This window comes from Podarcis raffonei, chromosome 5, assembly GCF_027172205.1.
Source record: "Podarcis raffonei isolate rPodRaf1 chromosome 5, rPodRaf1.pri, whole genome shotgun sequence".
NCBI classification, from domain to species: domain Eukaryota; kingdom Metazoa; phylum Chordata; class Lepidosauria; order Squamata; family Lacertidae; genus Podarcis; species Podarcis raffonei.
The window spans coordinates 25,286,683-25,308,930 of NC_070606.1; the positions used below are offsets into that span (position 1 = coordinate 25,286,683).

The window sequence follows — 22,248 nt, forward strand, 5'->3', positions numbered from 1 at the left end:
TCCCATCATCAGCTTTTTTATATTTTACCAGAGTTGAACTTTGAACCTTCCACAGGCAAAGCACATCCACACTGAGCCATTATGGTCCCTCCTTCTTCTGCTCTGGAGCAGAATGCAACATGATGGAGGGAGCTGCATCTGGGGCAAAATCACAAACGCCAATTATATGAGAGTGCTTCTGCTTCTACATGTGGATCTTTGAGTGCAAGCATGTAGTTTTCTTTCCCCCATATAATCAGTCACAAGATTCTCATCCACAAGAAGCAGCTGGTAAATCGGGCATGAAAAATTCAAATCTTCGGCATGTGCTGCCAAAACCTTCATTATCTTGCCAGGCTCATCCATCAATACAAGCTCAAAACTGTTTCAGAGATGTTGATTTGTTATCGTTACCATTAAAGGGACCCTAAGAATTACAGCTCTGAGACAAAGAGGGTGCCAGAGATCTCTAATATTGGCACCTTCAAAAAAACTGCATTTCTCAACTTCAACAGGGCAAGAGATTTTCAGCGAGGTTTAAGCCTGCAGTGTAGAACTGCCCATTGTGTATACCCCTCAGACGGAGAGTGCAGTGTGCATGCAATGCCATTTTCAATCTGATCATGCTGCAAAGGTGTCAAACTTCTACCCTCCCTTCTACCTGTATCATTCTTTTTTCACTTAACACGCCTTCTCCCCATCTTTGGCTTTATGCAACAAAAATGCAGGTGTCATTTCTTATTAGGTGGGATAGCACAGTTGGTAGAGCATGAAACTCTTAATCTCAAGGTTGTGGGTTCAAGCCCCATACTGGACAAAAGATTCCTGTATTTCATGGGGTTGGACTAGATGACCCTCAGGGTCCCTTCCAACTCTACAATTCTATAGAATAACAATTATAGAGTTGGAAGGGACCCTGAGGATCATCTGGTTCAACCCCCTGCAATGCAGGAATATGCAGCTGCCCCATACAGGGATCGAACTTGCAAACCTGGCATTATCAGCACCGCATTCTAACCAACTGAGCTATCCAGGTTCTTGATGATTCTGATTCCTGTAGATGACCACACATGTTCCTCATTCCTTCCTGTGCCTATCAGTCCTGGGGAAGGATTCTCCAAAACAGCTCTCAACAGCAGCAGAAGCAGAACAAATTGTGCAAACTATGAAAACAGAGGCAAACTGGACTAATAATGATGCTTTAGAGTAGACCCACTGTAATCAATAGGACTTCTCAATCAGTGTGCTCCAAGCATCAAGGGAGTCTGGATCTAACCCACCATTAAGTGCTTTCAAAAGAATACATTAAATAAAGCAAAATCTAATTAAAAAAAGATGGGAAAGGGGGACAGACACAAACGAAGGGAAATAACCATTGGCAGAATTTATACAGGTTGCAGAATTTTGCTTTCCATGTTCGTTTTAAAGCAAAGAGTACAAACAGCTCTGAATTAGATTTACCTTCCATCCAATACATCATGTCAGTTCTTAATTGCAACCCTGGTTCTCATTCATCTTTGTAAATTAGACTCAAGTAAAATCTGATTCGTCTCTGTCTGTCTGTCTGTTCCAATCCTCGGATAATTCATGGAGCTATTCTCCAAATCAGACTCCCTAATATCTCTCTGAAATCTGATCCAAGTGCCTATCAAAATGATGCGGGAACTTGGTGCAGAATCTACAGCCATTTTTGCCTGCACTCCATGTTCCTGTTTTGTTTCCTACTGGCTGGAGGTCACAACTTTGGGGGGAAGGGGGTGGGGGGCAAAGTAACCTTCCACTAACGCAAACAATGGGAAGCACATGCGTGACTCACCTGTTTGTATTCCGGATGGCTCTGAAAATGAAGAAATAGCTGTATATGATGGCAATTAGGGGAATGAAGAACACAAAGCAAAAGAGAAGCATTGTGTAGGCACGGACCGATGGGGTGAAGGTAATATAATCCCAGGAGCAAGATGTCAGGAGGCCTTCCGGAACATAAGCACCTTAGCGGAAAGACAAGGGGGGAAAGTAAGCTTTCCCTCCAAAAGTTATTGGAACTTAAATTTAAAATGCAATCAGAAATTTAATTTCAAGCTTACTAAAGCTGTGCAATAATGCTGTAAACCACATTTCAGAGGATAGCCTTTTGCTTGCTTGCTTTAGAAAGTCTGTAGTTAACTCATAGGATTCATTGCCGCGTAATCATGTGGCAATTTAACAACTAGCTAATTTATTCTGGACTATGTTTTTGTGGACTACAGACCACCTTATCAGATCCATGAACTGTTTTCCTGAGTTGCCGATCAGCAATAGATAATACTGAGCTGGGTGGACCAAGACTAGGTGACTCTGTATAAGGCAGTTTGCTTAGCAAGGGAATAGTGAAAATCACCAGTATGCTGCACATGTGCAAGTGAGTTGTGCTTGCACAAGAGATTTCCACTTATGGAAGAGACCTTGGGATGCAAGCTATTGCACTGAGGTGATTCATATGCTGAAACTGAACAAAGACAATAATACAGGTCCATTATGAATTTGTGTTACAGTGTAAACAAGTTCAGTGCAGCTCAGATCCTCTCCTTGCTTCAGCTCCTAGAAGACTCCTGGTGTCCCATTACAGAGATGGTTTTTAATTTATCAACCTTGCTCTGGCCACAAGCTAGATTGTGCAGACTGACACCTCGCTATTCCCTGCTGCTAATGGGAGGAGGTTTATTTGATAGGCTTTGCTGAACAACTAACACATCTCCTTTTGTTGGCTGAAAAGAACCATACCTCTCGTGACCAAGCACAAGATGAAACAGATTATTAAAGCTCTCGATAAAACCACCAGCAGAATAGAAATTAATTTGGTACATATAATTAAGTTTGCGGTTAAATAAACATTGTTTTTAAAGAAACACAAAAGAAATAGGAACTATTCTCCTGATGGATGTTGTGTAGGAATGCAATTAACTGCGGACATTAAACTGCTGTAGCCTGGGCGATTCCCACCATTCCTACCAATAACTTCTATTATTTCTGCTTTGGGAAATGTCACACCAGATGTTGAGCCCAGCTTTCCCTATTGGTCCCGTGAGAGTGCATATTTTGGATACAATGAGAATCTAATTATAAACCAGTGGTTCTAATACTCTGTAAGTGATTATTCTGTCTCATCAAATTGTGCCTCTTTTTGAAGTGAGCTTTCTCATATTGCCCACTTAAGCTATTCGTGAAACGAAAGAGTCTCTTGTCAAAGCAACTGAAATTTGCTTTTGGTGCATCTTGCATGGATAATGCATATTGAGTTGGTTTTTATGAGGCCCCAGCCCTGGTCAGCTTGTTAGCCACACAGAGACCTTTGCCACAGGTGACATGACAGGAAGGGCAGGAGATTTGCAGGTCCTCATTGGCCAACAAATCAATCTCCACCATTTGGCACTCCAGGAAGACTGCAGTTGCTGCAGCAAGGTATTCCATAGCCCTCCTCCCCATGCAAGAATGCTCGCTCTGGGCTGAGATGTCCTCAGAGTCTGCCTGTGCCACTCCTGTTTTCCCAGAGCAGAGGTAACAGTAGTAAACAAGTAAACTAGTAAACTCTTAAGCTTATTATTATGATGATTATTTGTAGTAACAGCCCATCCATCACCAAACAGTCCCAAGGCAGGATACAAAAACATAACAATTCAAATGAGTACAATGTACAATTAAAATCATAAAATAAAACCCACAAACACAACCAATATCAGAGCGACAAAGCAGCAACACAGAAATGCAATGTACAGCAACGTAGGATAGGGGAAGATGTCCACTCAGTCAAAGACCTAGGCAAAAAGGCACATCTGTCAATAAACATGTGCTGATAGTGCAAGGCACACCTGATTCAAGCTATTTTCCATGTGCTCCCTCCCAACTGTGGACTTTATTCCGAAATGCTACGTAAATTAGGATATGGTATGGAAATTCTGTTTCACAACTAGATGGATTGGAGGGAATTAGCAGACCAACTCTTCAATTAGGTTAGGAAACAAGCTCTGATTGCCCTGTAAAACCTATTACAATGTTATCCTCATATTATTTCTACTCCGTATGATTTGCTATGTGCTTTATTGCTTCACGTTGCTATGCTTTGATTAAAAGCTCAGAACATCATTCTCTTTCACATGAAGATAGTAATATGCTTTGAATGGCACATTGCACATCAACAAATCAAGAGAGCTGTTTCAGTTACAATTCTGAGTTTCTGGTTTCTATCTATGCTCTACTCCCTGTCTTACTGGGTTGCTAACGAGCAATTTGAACTTTGATTAGAGGACCCAATTAACAGTAGTGCATTGGCAGGGTAAACCCTAACACTGATTGGATCTCCAAATTAACACCTGGGGGGGGGGAGGGAGGCAATGAATATTCAATTTTATTGCCCCCTCCCATAAACTTGCACCTAGCACCCCATCTCTTTGACACACTGTGAAAACTTAACCTTAGAGCACAGCAAAGAAGTAAAATGTTGGGAACTGGATCAAACACACACACTATTCCATGTCATCAAGGCTTTCAGTATGGCCCCATTGTGAACAATGAATCTATATGAAAATCAGGAAAATATCCTGTATTTATTCATGCCTATTATTTATGCTGTTCAGCTCAGCTTGAATGCAGAAGGTTATGCAAATGTTATGCAAGATGCCCCCCCCATTATTTTTCATCCCTGATTTTATCTCCTCTTTTCTCTGTAATTCGCTAATGAGTTTCCCAGCACAGGCGTCACTGCAATGTAATTGAACGGACCGTAAGCACTACAAAGCTTTTCCCCTTGGTTATATGTCTTAGAGATTTGTTTGCTCTGAACCCGTCTCCCTTACAGAGAATTTCTTCCTGTTAAATATGTAAATCCTCTTTCATCTGTCACAAGCTCTAAAAGGCCCATTCTATAAATTCCTGCTTTTCCTCTCAGTATCAAGCAATCAGATTTTTAAAAATTCTGTCTCACTTACTCCAGCCAAAGAAGGGAGGAAGGCTCCATGCTAAGGAATACAGCCAGACTCCTAACAGGATTAGCAAAGCTTTCTTCTTAGACATTACTCCAATGGAAGCCAAGGGTCGCGTAATCACAAAGTACCTGTCCAGGGCTATCACTGTTAGAGTGATCATGGAAGCGATGCCGAAAAGCGCTCCGCAGAAAGCGTACAGCTCGCAACCTTTCCAGAAAGAGCACAGCAGAGTTAGCAGGCAAATCAAAATGCACACTTATTTTACTTGATTTAATCATAGACACTAGGTGAGGGTAGGAAGGGACTTATTCGCCATTTCGATTTCTCTCTGTTTTCTGTTTCTCTCGCTTTAAATTCACTTATCCACATTTCCACACCGTTTCATGGTGATGATGATTGTTTTAAGTTCTCATGAAGCATTTGAGATTACTTTCACCAAATATGCACATGTTGGGAAGCAATTTTCACTAATGTAGAGAATTTCTGCAAAGCAATTTCCCCCAATATAATGGGTGGAATATAAGAAATATTTAATGGAAGCCACCCAGAGTGGCTGGGGCAATATTAGTCATCCTCCTCCTCCTCCTCCTCAGGTTACAACAGCAAAGGGAACATCACCTTCAAGTCTCAAGAATGGCTTTTCTTGACCAAAGAGGCAGGGTGTGCGAAAAATTGGGAAACCATCAACAAACTATTATAAATTCCTTGTTAAGTCTTCAATGACAGTTGATTAAAAACAACAACAGCAGCAGTCCCACTGGCAATCTGATAAACTTCTAAGCCAGCCTGTTCAGTCTAAATGATTTGGGGGACAATCTGTTTCTAACATACCCTTTTCACCAAATACCCATCGTTTGTTGAGACTGCTGGTGAAGAAAACTGGACACTGGGTGACAGCCATTAGGAAATCACTAACAGCCAGGTTGATAATGAACATGTTGGCAGGAGTCCGAAGGCCTCTGCTCCTGTGAGAGAAGAGAGGAGAATGCAAGTAACTCTTAAGAGGGTGTCAGGGCTACGGCCTCATCTGCACCTTAAATTGAAAGCGGTGTCACACCACATTACTTCCTCAAAGAATCCTTGGGACTATTGTTTGTTAAGAGGCCTCATTCCCCTCACAGAGCTCCACCTCAGAGTGGTTTAACCATAAATCCTCTTCCCAGGGAGCTCTGGGAATTGTAGCTCAAGGTTAATGACTCTCTTCACCCGTAAGAAATGACATTTCCCATAATACTTTGGAGGAAGCCATGACTATTTAAAGTGGTATGACACTGCTTTAAATGTACAACACAGACTAAGATGTTCAAAACAAGCAGCAAGACCAAAAAAAAAGGTAAGCAACTTACGTTACCAGTGTGGGAAGATTCATATTTACACACACACACCCCACAAATTGAATTTGAGCCCCATCTTTACAGCAGGGTAGCCAACTTTTGTGTTCTGGGGTGCTTCTGTATTCTGAAGATATTGGTCCAAAGGTCTGAGGTAGATTTTACCAAGGCAACTGAGATGATCACGAGTGAGGGCTTCCCAAGACACAGGCTTTCATCTATCAGTACAGCCTTCCCAGTTATAGAGAAGAAGAAGAAGAGTTTGGATTTGATATCCCACTTTATCACTACCTGAAGGAGTCTCAAAGTGGCTAACATTCTCCTTTCCCTTCCTCCCCCACAACAAACACTCTGTGAGGTGAGTGGGGCTGAGAGACTTCAAAGAAGTGTGACTAGCCCAAGGTCACCCAGCAACTGCATGTGGAGGAGCGGAGACGCGAACCCGGTTCCCCAGATTGCAAGACTACCACTCTTAACCACTACACCACACTGACTCTCAATGCATTCAGGCAGAGCATTGCCTACAAATACCATGTGGATCTATGCTTTGTAACCACATTTTAAGTGGGGAGCGAAGGAAAAACAAAGAAGGGACATGAGAGGGGTGTGCAGAGAAGCAGCTGGCTAAGAATGCAGGAGAGGGATTTAACGGGAGGGAGGAAAGAAAGGCAAAAGTTTCCCCCCACCCAAGCCAGCCATCTCTCTCTCTCTCCCTCCCCCCTCTCTCTCCCTCTCTCCCCCCTCTCTCTCCCTCCCCCCCTCTCTCTCCCTCCCCCCCCTCTCTCTCCCTCTCCTCCAGCAGCACCGGAGCACAGAGAGGAATTAGAAGGAACGACACTCTGCTTTCCCCTCTGCTTGCCTGGAGGGGAGGGGCTTTCCCTGCTCTTTGTTCCGTTTCAGCAAACACAGCAACGAAACAGAGAAGGGTGGGCAGTAAGACCCTGAGGCAGAATGCAGGAAAGCAGCCGCTTCCTCTTTTCAGGTTTCCCTTCTCCGTGAAGCGCGATTTGATTTTTGCCTGATTTTTCGGCTCCAGGGACCACACATTCGCTCAATAACACGCACAGACATTTCCCCTTCCTTTTTAGGAGAAAAAATCTGCGTGTTATAGAGGGAAAAATACGGTAAGTATATTTGCATGATATGTGCAAAGGAAGCTCATTCGTAGAGCATCTGCTTCCCATGGAAGAGGTTGCAGGTTCAATCCCCTGTTCAACCTCTCCTTGTAGGGCCAGGAATGTCCCATGGCTGAAACCTTGGAGAACCACTCCCAGCCAATGTAGATAATATTGAGCTACAAGTGAAAGGGTGATGCTGTAAAATTTGGTAGGGCCACCAGTTGGTAGTGGCCAACTATTCACAACAGAGTGGCACACATGGACAGGCTTTCACCACTAGCCCAGTGACACAAATAGAATGCCCGCCTCTCTGAATGCTCTGTCCTACATTTCTCCGCTGCTGGTGATTAACGGGAAATTAAAGCAGATGTACTATGGATTTTCTGCATCTGGGTCATATTGTATAGGGAGGCCATTTTCCACTGCTGGCCAGATTAGCAGCAGTTTCCAAATACAGGGATTAGATTCAACGGTTTTGTATGTGTTTTAATCACCAGCAACATTAATAACTGCAGAAGGTCTCATCTTTTACTTTATTCTGCTGGCAACCTACACTATTTGAGAAAAAAACAAGGAGGAAATGTCATGGCCCCAGACCCTGAGCCCTCAATTCCTGAGCAGTCATAGCACCAAGGTGGAAATGGATGCACACCTAGCTCATCCTGGGTAGACCTGGTGTGTCACCAGATTCCACACCTCACCCCCTAAACATCAAGGATGTAACTTCATCTATGGACTCCGAAGGATGCTGTAATGACTCCTTCAAGGATCAAGTTAGTATTGATGGACCAAGTCTCTGAAACCCCAAACCTCACAGCCTGGAAGGAGCACCAAAGGATGCTTGTCTAACTACCCATAAGCCTTCAGTGGACCCTTGAGAACAGAACACAATGCTCTAGCACAGGGGTCCCCAACCTGTAGTCCATGGGCCGGAAGCAGCCCATGGAGGCTGTTTAACAGGCCCACGAGCCACCCCCTGAACCGAGCCGTCTGCTTGGCGAGTCCCTGTGCGCTGCGCTAAACTGGCAGAGTGCGGTGCAGGGACTCTCTTCCGTGGCTCCGGAAATCACTTCTGCTCATGTGCAGATGCTGTAAATTGTGTCTGTGCATGTCCGCGGCACCAGAAATTGCTTCTGCGCATGCCCAGATGCCAAAAATCATTTCTGCGCAGGTGCGATTTCTGGCACCACGCCGCGCTGCGCTGGCCCGGAACATGGAGGATCTCCGCAGGAGTGATCCGGCCCATGCCCGGTAAGCCTTGCCGACCCCTGCGTCTAGCAGTTGCACCAAGCTTGTGCTTAGGCAATTTTCTCCCTGCTGTAGGAGTGCTGGCCATGGTCCTGAAACTCTTGCTCTTGAACTCTGACCCAGCACCCTTGGCAGCCATAGAAATGTAGTGTTGGAAGGTACCTCAAAGGTCATCTAGTTCAACCCCCTACAATGCAGGAAGCTCAGCTAAAGCATCCATAACAGATTGCCGTCCAACCTCTGCTTTAAATCTCCCAGGAAGGAGAGTCCACCACCTTCTAAGGGAGTCTGTTCCACTGTCAAACAGCTCTTCCTGTCAGAAAGTTCTTAGCGATGTTTAGTCGAAATCTCCTTTCTTGTAACTTGAAGCCATTGGTTCATGAGAAAACCTCTGGATCAGAAGAAAACAGCCTTGCTCCATCTTCCATGTGACAACCCTTTAGATATTTGAAGGTGACTATCATATCTCCTCTCCTTCTTCTCTTTTTTAAGCTAAACACACACAATTCCTTAACCATTCCTCATAAGACTTGGTTTCTACACCCTTGGTCATCTTGGTCACCCTCCTTTGCACACATTCCAGTTTGTCAATATAGTGGTACCTCGGGATGTGAACGGGATCCGTTCCGGAGCCCCGTTCACATCCAGAAGCAAACGTAACTAGTGATGGCACATCTGCGCACGCACACGTTGGTTTTCGCTGCTTCTGCGCATGCGTGTGATGTCATTTTGAGCGTCTGCGCATGCACGAGTGGCAAAACCCGGAAGTAACACACTCCGTTACTTCCGGGTTGCTGCAGAGCGCAACCCGAACACGCTCAACATGAAGCATATTCAACCCAAGGTATGACTGTATCCTTTTTAAATGATGGTGCCCAGAATGAGACACAGTACTCCAGGTTTGGTCTGACCAAAGCAGAATAGAGCGGTACTATTACTTCCCTTGATTGGGACACTATATTTCTGTCTATGCAGCTTAAAATGGCACAAGCTTTTTTTTGCCACTGCATCACACTGTTGACTCATGTTAAGCTTGTGGTCTACTAAGAACCCCCGATTCTCCCATCTTATATTTGTGCAGCTGATTCTTTCTGTCTAAGTGTAGAAAATGACATTTGTTCCTATTGAAATTCATTTTGCTAGTTTGGGCCACCTAACAGTTACCTTGTCCAACCCACATTTGACCCACTTGATATTGGGCAGCATGCGACTGACGATCCCCAGTAGCAATAAATATCAAGTTGTAGCAAGCCCAATCCCATTACTAAAATGAGACCATGCCACAGTTGCTTTTTCCTTGCTTATTCTCATGACATCTTGACACTACACACCCATTGCTTAATATTCTCTACAGCCTCTGGCCTAGTTCCCATTGAGGTGGTTTACCTTAATCTGAGCTGAAACCCTTAATGACAACTGAGTCCAGCCATGCAAACATGTTTCCTGCACGTAGAAAGCTATCATGACAGGAAAAGGGCTGCATTTGGACATTACTCCTTGAAATCAAGTTTTCCAAGCAGAGGGAATTTTTTTTTCCATATTGAGGATCACACAACTACACAAGCCGGGGGGCTACACAACTACACAACCCTCAACCAGCATTCTGCAATACCGCCCAGATATAGGTTAATACTTCATTGACAAAGTAGGCCTCTGTCATTCCCTTTAAAAGCACAATTAAGAAAGGAAGCCTGTATAATAAATGTATGTGTACACACACACACACACAGAGCACTAGGGACACACAAATCAAGATGCCTTGAAAATAGTGGAACATTCCGTAGGCATCAACAGAGAACCGATTTTCTGTCAAGGGCACCTCGTTTCAATACCGTTAAGTTTGTCTTGGAATGGAAACATTGATTCCTCAGGCTCTTTTCCTAACTGTTTTCCTTCAAACAAATGCACACTGTTTATACAGTTCGCCGTTTCAAGAGCTTCCTGAGAACTCATCATGCAGAACAGTTTAAGGAACAAAATGCAATAAGAGCAAAGTGCCCAGTTGAGATTCAAAATTACTGAACTAGATGGATCAACAATCTACTAGGATTGTTTCCTAGATACATCCCAATGCCCTCTGGTGCGGCTAGCATGGAAACCTATCCCGGGGAATACTGCGCAGCAGAAAGTAACTGTGTGAATACCTGCAGAAAGCAAAGATGACCAGGAGGTTACCAAGAGTTCCTGTGATCCCCACTGCGAGAATGACAGCCCCGATGGTATAGTGAGTGTGGGCTGGGACGTTCACTGTTGGGAAAGGGTGTGGGGGCTTCAGCATCGTCAGCTCCTAGAGGGGAAACAGAATGGCAGAAATTCACAAAGGCCCCATTGTCTTTCACCCACCAGAAGGGCAGGTATTTCAATGCCTCCTGGAGAGAAAGAAGAAATTAAAAATCTGGGTGGAACTAATATTTCAGAGAAATTAATTCTTTTCCAACCAGAATGCAAACGCTGTAACTATGGATGACGGAGCTGCTTTGGTTTGCATTCACTAAGCTTTAAAGCATGGGAGTTTGTGCAGAAGTAAAGCCAAAAGGACCTCCTTGCCACCGAAAGAGAAAAGAATACACATGGATCTGTTTTATGTATTAGTTACACCATAAACTTATATCAGCTTTATACATCTTCCCCGCGCCTGAGAATTCTGGAAATTGTAATTTTGTGAGAACTCACTGTTAGGGATCTCTAGACCGCCCTTCTTGTTGCAAAACAATTCCCAGGATTCTCTAGGGAGAAGGAAGGACACACATTTTAGCATCTGGTGTAAATAAGGCTCCAAGGAAGGTAGTAATCAACATCCATTGAGCTCCATGTCTGTGCTTACTCAGTGATGATAGTGATGATATAAACATAATAATACCCAGGTAACTCAAATACTGTGCCAAGAAAAGCTGTCACCTGCATGTATTCAATTTAAATGGATTTGAATTATTTCAGTACTCCCAGTGAAGGATTTTGGAGTTGGTGTTGTTTTCCCCTTACGGGCCAATGTTGCTTGTGTGTGTGTGTGTGTGTGTGTTAGAGAGAGAGAGAACTGCAAAAAACACCACAATTCATTTATGTTTAATGCCACAGTCTTCAGAAGAACACCATCAATTGCAGAAATGCACCAAGCCCAAAGTGTTCCATCAAGCCACTGAAGAATGAGGTGCAAAAAGAATCTTGCATCTAAGGCTTCAGGCCACTTGGTGCCAGTATACTTTCATTGTATTGCTAGGACATGAAGGCAGCATTCAAGCAACAGCACCTTCAGTATAAGAACCCAAATGCCGCTTCATGCTGCTACTGAAAACAACTGGAGATAGAGGTTTTCCTCTTTAGGAACATCGAAACAATTCAAATCGCTCGTGACAATAATGAAGGAAAATGCAAAGAATGTTCTTTTTTAAATAGGCCTTTTTCATGCAGGTCCCTCTGAGGACCCTTTTGAATGAACAGGGATCCTTCCTCACCTGCAGAAGGACAGAAAGCAGTTTGCTGAAGTTGCTGGAAGCAGACATGATGGCAGTCTATCAGGATCCCTATCCTGGGAGTCCAAGAAGCTGTGGCTTAGAATGTAAGCCTTAGATGACGACGAAGAAGAAAGAATGTCCTGGGGTTGGGGGTCTAGGATAAGGCAGGCATTTATAAAATTTATGCATGGCATAATGGAGGAGTCCCCTCCCCTACATTTAGCTCATGGCATGAGAATCTCTCGATGCAACTGGCTGGCAAAAGCATCAGGGCAGTCCAAAGGAAGTACTTCTTTGCATAATGCACTTTTGACTTGGTGGATTCCCTCCTCAAGAAGGGGTGATAACAGTCAGTTTTATTATTATTATTATTTTATTTTTTTTAATTTTTATTTTGCTTTAAACAAATACAGATAAATATAAACAACTGAAATCACAAAAGAAATCCTTGATGATAATAATAATGGAAAAGGCTAAAAAACTACAAAAAATATCAAAGGACATGGCATAGAACATAAGCCATTATGGGAAAGAAAAAAGAAAAAAGAGGAAAGAAGGAGAAGGAAGGAAAAAAGAAGGGGGGGGGAATGAGCCAAAACACAAGAAGGCTCGTCTATTGTATACTTCCCTTGAGGTCACAACAGATCATTATTCTTATCAATTCGCTCTATCTGCATTCCATAGAATCCCTCATCTTGGTCTCAGGGAACATTTCCCTATGCACTTTTGACTTGTTGGATTCACTCCTCAAGATGGGGTGATAACAGTCAGTTGCTTAGATGGATAGATTACACAAATTCGCAGATGTCAGGCCAACGAATAGCTAAATGGAACTTCCATAGTCAGGGGCAGTATACCTCAGAATGTCAGAAGGTGGGGTGAGAAATGGCATCAGTGGGCTGCTAGCTTTGTACTTTGCTTGTGAGCATCCCAAAGACATAAAGTTGACTGTGACTGGAAGCAGAACGCCCAACTACTCCACCCCATTGTTATCTACTGCTCTTGAGGGTAGGACTTGAGGCAATGGCTTCCAAGTTACAAGAAAGGAGATTCTGACTAAACATTCGGAAAAACTTTCTGACAGTAAGAGCTGTTTGGTGGTGGACTCTCCTTCCTTGGAGGTTTTTAAGCAGAGGTTGGATGGCCATCTGTCCTGGATCCTTTAGCTGAGATTCCTGCATTGCATGGGGTTGGACTAGATGACCTGTGGGTCCCTTCCAACTCTAAGATTCTATTATTCTATGATCTGGGAGCTTATTCACCAAAATGGAGGGCAAAAACTCTTCAAATACACCTTTAAATAATTTTAAAGTACAACAACACAGAGTTTTAACAATCTAGTAAAGCTGATCAGTGTACCTTGGCACACTGGGGATGTATTTCCAAAACCTGATCTCATTTTCATAAGTGATGGTTTAAATCAGGTTTTTTCTCCCCCATCTCCCCCATTTGAAATTCCGTTGTAAAACCTACGCAGGCTTGGAATATACTTTGGGCTGCTCTACATTAGCATCCAGAACTGACGCAGTAAATACTAAAAGGCAGAATTGCATATGACAACACTCTCAGATGTTAAGGCTCTTTGCTGAACAAGTGAACTGCGCGTTTTAAAGCAGCTTAAATCACATGAGCAAGAAAATCTTTGTTTATCTCTTCTGGGCATATATTCCCCCATTTCATTTTTTTAATGCCCACAAAATGAAATGTCAAATCCATCCAGTGGCCAGAAGGGAAATGGTGGCAAAATATCCTGACCCTACTGTGTTTGCATCACTGAACATTCTCCAGTTTCCCAATATCGACATATAATCCCCAGAAAATATTATGGAGCAAGCCAAGTTACTTTTCATGGGCAACCATCCTGTTGTTAGAGATTTGCTGACTTCTAAAAATAATATACCAATTGCGGAAAACCAATTAAACCTAACAACATGCAAAGAGGAGGCAGGGCCCAGGATTGTCTCTCCATTTTTCTATGAAAACAAATAAAGATCCTGTCTTGCCCAGCAGTCCTATAGAAAGGAAAGAAGCAGACTTGCTCTAATGTTTATACACATGCAAAACAAATCCATGAGGAAAGAGCAAGACTGACTCCAAGTCTGAAGGGGCCTTTGGCAAAATGCTCCTCCGATCTCTGGCATGCATGGCTAAAGGTAAGGAATGAAGGCAGTCACCATCCAGAAGCATATGTTCAGCACCACTTTGACCACATCTGCTCTATGGGAGCCTTCTTCAACCTTGGGTTCCGTTAGGGTATGTTGAATTTTTCAACTTTCAGATTCCAAAAACGAGGGATGCTAAAACGTGTTGCAATGGTGGTAACAGCATTTGTGCGTGTGTAGATGTGTGTGTTTTTTGTTCAGGATAGTGAACGAGAGTTTTCATTTTCTCCTTTTCTCTTTAACAAAAACTAAGCTGCTGCTCCAAAGGGACGTGGTGGCGCTGTGGGTTAAACCACAGAGCCTAGGGCTTGCCGATCAGAAGGTCGGCGGTTCGAATTCCCACGACGGGGTGAGCTCCCGTTGCTCGGTCCCAGCTCCTGCCAACCTAGCAGTTCAAAAGCATGTCAAAGTGCAAGTGGACAAATAGGTAAGGTAAACGGTGTTTCCGTGCGCTGCTCTGTTTCGCCAGAAGCAGCTTAGTCATGCTGGCCACATGACCCAGAAGCTGTACGCTGGCTCCCTTGGCCAATAAAGCGAGATGAGCGGCACAACCCCAGAGTCGTCCACGACTGGACCTAATGGTCAGAGGTCCCTTCACCTTTACCTTTTAAGCTGCTGCTCCAAGCCTACCCTTATTTGTAGCAAAAAGGAGAAAGGTTGAAAGAAAGAAAGCCCTTGGCCACTTTGGTGAATAACTAGCAGTCCCCCCCACAAAAAAAACCCAGTGGTTCAATGAGAAGGGTTTCCATACACCCCTTCAACCACGTGCTGAAAGGAGCTGATCAGAGCACTAGGTAAGACTGCCCCAGGTGTCTGAGGCCTCTTAACCAAGTCCAAGGCTGCAATCCTGCACACACATACCTGGGAATAAGTCTCATTGAACCCAGTGGGGTTTACTTGCCAAGGATCCATGTGTAAGGGTTGCACTGTAAGGGTTTTTAAAGGTTGATTCATCCACACACCTCAATCACTTGGTGAGTTATTACTTAAGTACTCTTAGCCAAGAGGGTGAATAAAGGGACCCCTGACCATTAGGTCCAGTTGTGGCCGACTCTGGGGTTGCAGTACTCATCTCGCTTTATTGGCCAAGGAAGCCAGCGTACAGCTTCCGGGTCACGTGGCCAGCATGACTAAGCCGCTTCTGGCGAACCAGAGCAGCGCACGGAAATGCCGTTTACCTTCCCGCCAGAGATGCACTTTGAGGTGCTTTCGAACTGCTAGGTTGGAAGGAGCAGGGACCAAGCAATGGGAGCTCACCCCGTTGCGGGGATTCAAACCGCGACCTTCTGATCTGCAAGTCCTAGGCTCTGTGGTTTAACCCACAGCGCCACCCGCGTCCCTAGAGGGTGAATAGTCTCCCTTTAAAAGAGAATTGGGTTTTGAGTTGGCTGTGGGTGTAATATGGCCTTTCGGTCTGTGGGGTTTAACCTGCAGTGGGTGATTCACACATGCAAGTTATTTACTCAATGCTACCATCTGTACTTTTGGCTGGAGTCAGTTCACCCTTTCAAATGTCAGGTGTGGAGAAATACATCTCTATCTGTCTGTTTATCTATCATCTATCTATCTATCTATCTTTCTATCATCTATCTATCTATCTATCTATCTATCTATCTATCTATCATCTACCTACCTACCTACACACACACACACGTTGAAAAAAATTATGAGTTGCAGAGCTGTAGGAGGCTTCCACAAAGGGTGTCCCATAGCAAGTCCAGTAGCACCTGTGTCTTCTTCCCAATTTGAGGCTATACATCACATTAAGCAACACATATGGCCACCTTTAAATGCCACACTTTTGCATACTAAAAAGCACTGGTAGAAATGTAGAGCTAAAATAAAAGGCATACAAGTGACATAGAAAATATACCTACAGCCGCACATTGTAATCTCAAAGGTCTGCCCTTTCCCCCATTTGCAAATGACATCTCCATTGGACTGTCAAATTTGGACCACTTTCCACTAATCCTGTCTCTCTTTCTCTCTCCCCCCCCACCAGCTGTTGCCATCTGCTATCCATTTCCATGATGAGATCCAAAAAACCCCAGAAATATATGTGTTCATATAGCACCTAACACGTTCATTCTCTAATGAACTCTAGCCTAAGTGTGTGTAACCGCATAGTCACGTAGTTCCCATTGCAGGGAATCACAAGCAGGGAAAGTGCTTTTGTGCTCATGTCCTGCCTTAAAGAATCACAGAATCATAGAGGGGACCACAAGGATCATCTAGTCCAAACCCCTGCAAGGCAAGAATCTTTTGCCCAACGTGGGGCTCGAACCCATGACCTTGATATTAAGAGTCCCATGCTCTTTCAACGGAGCTGTCTATCCTTGCTTGGATGGCCATCATGACAGCAAATTGCTGGCCTCAACGGTCTCCATGCATGTTCTCATTCTACTTGCTTTTACCTTTCCCTCTCCTCCCCTGTCTGCCACTGTCTCTTGCTCTCTCAGAAAAGACACTGTAAGCTCCTTGGACCTGCTTTTGCAGGTTGACTGGTTGCTCACATTACTCTGTAAAACACCGTGCACATCAATGCTGCTGTGTCAATACATTTCAAAATAAATCCTCATAGTCAAATCCCACTATTTCCCAAGCTCTTGCCTGCATGCAGTTTGGCACTGTTATTTATCTCTTTTGCATAAAGAGATTTTGTTTCATCTTTTGAATGAATAAATATTACCAGCGGGACCTGCAATAAAACATTGCTTTGTAGAGCATTCTGGTTCAGCAGTGCAGGATTTGGGTGGTGCGGGTTTTTCCCTGTACAGAGCGCCGAGCCGAAAGGTTGCAAAATATTATTATTATTAATAGTAATAATAATGAAACCTATATTTATATGGGTACCTACTGAGAAGAACCATAAAAAAGCAACTGCATGAAAACGAATTATTGTGAAAATAAGAAGTATTGCCATATTACCAAAGTCTGCCTGTGGTTCCAGTTACCCATCTCCTTCTCCTAAATGCTACGGTCCATTCCTGCTCCCACCCAGTTAAGGCAATGAATGTCCTGAATGTCTGGAGGTGGTTGGAGGATGGATGGTGGGTAATGGATTGAGGTTGAATCCTGACAAGACAGAAGTACTGTTCTTGGGGGACAGGGGGTGGGCTGGTGTGGAGGACTCCCTGGTCCTGAATGGGGTAACTGTGCCCCTGAAGAACCTGGTGCGCAGCCTGGGAGTCATTTTGGACTCACAGCTGTCCATGGAGGTACAGGTTAATTCGGTGTCCAGGGCAGCTGTCTATCAGCTCCATCTGGTATGCAGGCTGAGACCCTACCTGCCCACAGACTGTCTTGCCAGAGTGGTGCATGCTCTAGTTATCTCCCGCTTGGACTACTGCAATGCGTTCTACGTGGGGCTACCTTAGAAGGTGACTCGGAAACTGCAATGAATCCAGAATGCAGCAGCTAGACTGGTGATTGGGAGTGGCCGCCGAGACCATATAACACAGGTCCTGAAAGATCTTCATTGGCTCCTAGTATTTTTCCGAGCACAATTCAAAGTGTTGGTGCTGACCTTTAAAGCCCTAAACGGCCTCGGTCCAGTATACCTGAAGGAGCGTCACCATCCCCATTGTTCTACCTGGACACTGAGGTCCAGCGCCAAGGGCCTTCTGGCAGTTCCCTCGCTGCGAGAAGTGAGGTTACAGGGAACCAGGCAGAGGGCCTTCTTGGTAGTGGCACCTGCCCTGTGGAACGCCCTCCCAGCAGATGTCAATGCAATAAGCAACTATTGTACTTTTAAAAGACAACTGAAGGTGGCCCTGTTTTTAATATTCGGTTGGAAGCCGCCCAGAGTGGCTGGTGGAAACCCAGCCAGATGGGCGGGGTATAAATAATAAATTTAATATTATTATTATTATTCTTTCCCACACCCAATTTCCAACCCACCATCAGAATTCTATTGCTACCGAACATGCTCCATCCTCACTGGGCAGTTCTGGGGCTCCCCTCCCACTTTGGGATTCCCCCCCCTAAAGGTTGTTTCGACTTCTGCAAGCCTCTGGTACTTTTGCAAACAGACTCTTGTGTGTGAGTGGTGCCGGTTGACTTACATAAGGACCAGCACTAGCAGAATTGAATCAGCTATTAGTATATATCATAAGATTGCTATGCATTTTTGATCTTGGGTTGTATCCAGTGCCGGAGTAGACCCATAGAAATGAATGGACATGACTAACGTAGTTTCATTAATTTCAATATGTCAGCTCTGAGGGGGACTTAGTTGGATGCGATCCCTCATATATATCCTCCATTTACAATTAACACGCACATGATTTAAACAGAAAACTAATTACTGTATGTGTTGTATATTGCTGTAATTGTTGTTACCTACCCTGGAACCTAAGGGTGTAAGACAGGTTAATAGTAATAGTAATAATACTGAATTCACCTAAGACAGTGAAAGATTTTTGTACATTTTGATGCTCATGCAAATGATCATCTTACACAACAACATAATGTCAGAGGAGAGAATTCACAGAAGATGCATGGAGCGCTCGCTGGGCTCAGAAGCCCATCTGAATTTTTCAGTGTGTTTTCTCCTCTGAAGTTATGTGAGCAGACCACTTGCATGAGCAAGACAGCTGCCAGAAGTAATAGACGACTTGGCCCTCAGAACACCAATTTCACTAATAGCCATGCCAAAACCCATTCACAAAAGTTAGAACTGAAAGATTGCAAGAGGCAGTTTGAAAGATGGAAGTAAATTATGTGCGGCAAACTGTGATGCATGCCCATCACTTCCGAAGTGTAGCATAACACCAGTGTAGTTAGGCAAAGCGAACCATACAGTTTTAATTCACGGCATGCAATAATCTCTCCACCAAGCCTCTTCACAGCATCCCACAAAGGAGCCCACTCCCTGCTTAATTTGAAAGTAATTCTTCGTTTTGTTTGTTTCAATTTTAAGGACTATTTAAACAGTGGACAAATGTTACTAATCCCCTGTCCAAAGTGAGAGGGTGAGAGATGGGGCATTTTACTTTTCAGAACTCCTGTGATAAATATGTTAAATATGTTCCTTAAAAACCAGCAAAATGATCACAAGGTTACAGGGAAAAATAGAAATGGCAGAAATGATTTTTTAAAAAAGTCCTTTCTTACTTTATAAGGATTATAGAGAGTGTATTTGTAGCAAGAGCTTTGATAGAAAAGATCCACATTTAGAGCAGAGCCACCACGTCCACTTCCTATAGAAGCTCATGCTATAATAAAGCCGTGTTTCCAAGGTGCCAGAAGACAACTGCTTTTGCTGCAAGAGACCAAGCTAGCCGCCCTTTCGGAATTTCATGAAAGCATTTCCTTCCTATTGAAAGTTTCTTAAAAGGCCTTAGAGGAGGACTCACTCAACAAGTGAATAAAAGCACCACGACCATCACCCGGCTGCCGACAAATAGCAGCTCTGACTCAAGAGTCGCATTAATTGACACCCATGGGCTGCCACTCATTTCTCCAACGGAGTCAACCAATTGTTTCAGAACAGGGAAAATAGTTTTGAACCTTGCAACTCAGTAGTCTATTTCTGTTCGTGTGACCCTGACCACATTCTGAACAATGTTTCTCTTCTTCTACTGTAAAATGCCGTAAAATGGCAACCTGCGTTCTTCTTCCCAGTGGAGAAATCACCAGTTTTAGCACAGACAGGTCACTCACCTTCTGACTAGAGAGGTCTATTTGCAGTTCCACTGGCGATCTTTAAACAAATTCCGTTCCTGCTCCCCTCAAGTTTTCCTTGAAGATGCTCATTTGTGAACTGCTAACTTTACACAGGTAAAGGTCACACAGTCTCACACACACTCTTGCCTGACCCAATAGTTCCTGCACAGTTCCATTAAAACTGGGCGCTATTACCACCAATCTAAACTTTTGCTATATAGGCTTAAATCACCAACAAGCAATTTCTCAGTCACACTTACTGTCGGGGTTAATGGAGCCAGGTCCACCAGCTTGAAGGCATTTGCTTCCGAGTCATTCAGGAAATCGACGACTCTACTGTGGTAGGAGTCCGTAGGCGGGTATGAGGTGTCTCTTTGCATGGACTGCGTATTCATATGGGTAAGGTCGAAACCATTTACCCAGGAAATGCCACCAAAACGAACCAAAATCCCTCTGCGTAGGACCCTTTAATTGATCAGCACAGTTTCACCCATTTTCAACTTCTCAAAAAGACTTGTCTGATTTCTCTCTCCCAGTCTCTTCTGAAGCTGTACACAATCCAATGGTGATTTTTCTCTCTCTATAAAGCCTCAGAGTCCCTCTTTCGGTCTCTAAGCTCAGCAAGAGGCAGCAGCGATGGAAGCAGCTTTCTATTTAAATATGAGAGCCTGCAGATTGTGCACATGCCCAGTAAGATCCTGATTTGTCCCATGCAAATTCAAGGCAGCAGCGTAACTATTTCATCAAACCAATGGGCATTTCAGTATAATGTCTCTTCCTATTGTCCCTTGGGCAAATTTGAGACATGGTAAAAAAAACCCTCATCAGCTTAATATGATGGGAGAAATAAAAGGTGAAGACAGGTTGGTCTCATTCCAAGCTGGCCTCACTTTTTGTCATTTTAAAACGTGTGTGTGTGTGTGTGTGTGTGTGTGTGTGTGTGTGTGATATTCATGCATCTACTCCTTTTGCAGCCCTGGCACATTAATTAGTCTATACCTGATAATAAGATGTACTCTGAATACAAAAGGACATGATCCAGCTAATAAGCAATTTTTACAAGTGCCACTGATATTTCAATGGGAAAGTGTTAAGCATGTTGCTCAGGCAAATCCCCCCTGAAATCACTCTCTGGCTGGATCAGGCCCCAAGGGTCTAATGGATTTAGTTATGAATCTATCTATGTATGTTTTTAATGGGTTTGCTTAAAAATCTAGGTCAAAAGTAATAAATGTCCTACTTTCAAGGGACAAAGAGAGAGAGAAAGATGAGAGACTTAAATATTGTAACATTAAAGCAAATGCAGTTTGTGCAGCATTGAGGTCCCTTTGGAGTCTTGATTTAAACACAGACAGAAAACATACTTTAAAACACATGCTAAAAGACCAACTGTATCCTTCCTCCCCAATCACATCAGCCAAGGGCAAGACTGTGTACCGTATACTAAGATGTGCGTACACGTAACGAACAGACAGGGTTGCCCCCTAGAGATGAATTGATTTTGAAAATTTGATTTTGAAAATGCTGTCCTGTTATGTTATTAAAATGTCCTGTGCAACTTTTGACCTGCTAAGTCAAATGAGCCTGAAATGCACTTAATATTTCCCCTCATTTTGTGTAGCCACACAAATAAATACAGTTAATTAATATCTGTATGTGGCAGGAACCAGTGGCAGCTAGTGCCCATTGGGACTGGGAAAGGGAGGTCAGGGAGGCCAACAGAAGGTGGTGGCAGAACCAACAACAGGCAGAGCCCACTAATTCTACTTTTGTCCCCATCCTCCTCCCTGCTGAGTTCTACAACACTGAGACCAAGGAGCCTGGGCAGGCCATAGGCCTGGGCAGGCCGGGTCATCCTCTTATATGCCTGCTGGGATTGACAAGGCATCTGACCCTCACCTGAATCTCATAACTCTCCTGACGAGTGCTTTGGTCTGCCCATCAGATACCAGGCACTCTACTATTCAAATTAGGCCCCCGTGTTTTTGTTACAATCCCCTTCTCAATTAAGTAATCAATTTTAATCTAGAATTTAAATTCTCAAAACTTTCTTATTTGTCAATTCAAGCAAGTAAACTACTGCTCTCACTTCATTATTTTGGAGCTTTATAATTTAGGAAGACTTTGGAAGAAATGATTGACAAGTCTTATCAGTTGCTGACGTATGAGCGGATTTTATTTGCTGCTATTTTGGGCTTCTGGTGCACCAGGGTTTACACCAGCGTAATAGAGTTGGCCAGGATGCCAGAAGGGATACAATTTATGAGCTTTCTCCATTATCTGCACAGCAGGGGGCGTTCAGTCAACAGGGCAAAGGCTGAGCTGAAGCGTTT

The 22,248-nt window shown here is 43.8% G+C and overlaps 1 protein-coding gene across 1 annotated transcript in view; it reads right to left on the reverse strand.

Annotated features, from left to right (window-relative positions):
* The window catches only part of OPN4 (opsin 4), a 42,114-nt gene extending 21,574 nt beyond the window's left edge, over positions 1 to 20,540 (reverse strand). Inside the window, exons 1-5 of the mRNA XM_053388287.1 lie at positions 20,176 to 20,540; positions 10,779 to 10,921; positions 5,769 to 5,902; positions 4,941 to 5,144; positions 1,796 to 1,967 (exon numbers count right to left, since the gene is read on the reverse strand). Coding sequence (XP_053244262.1) covers positions 1,796 to 1,967; positions 4,941 to 5,144; positions 5,769 to 5,902; positions 10,779 to 10,921; positions 20,176 to 20,310 — 788 coding nt within the window. The 5' untranslated portion in view covers positions 20,311 to 20,540. The remainder of the gene's footprint in view (positions 1 to 1,795; positions 1,968 to 4,940; positions 5,145 to 5,768; positions 5,903 to 10,778; positions 10,922 to 20,175) is intronic.
* Positions 20,541 to 22,248: the final 1,708 nt, after the last annotated feature.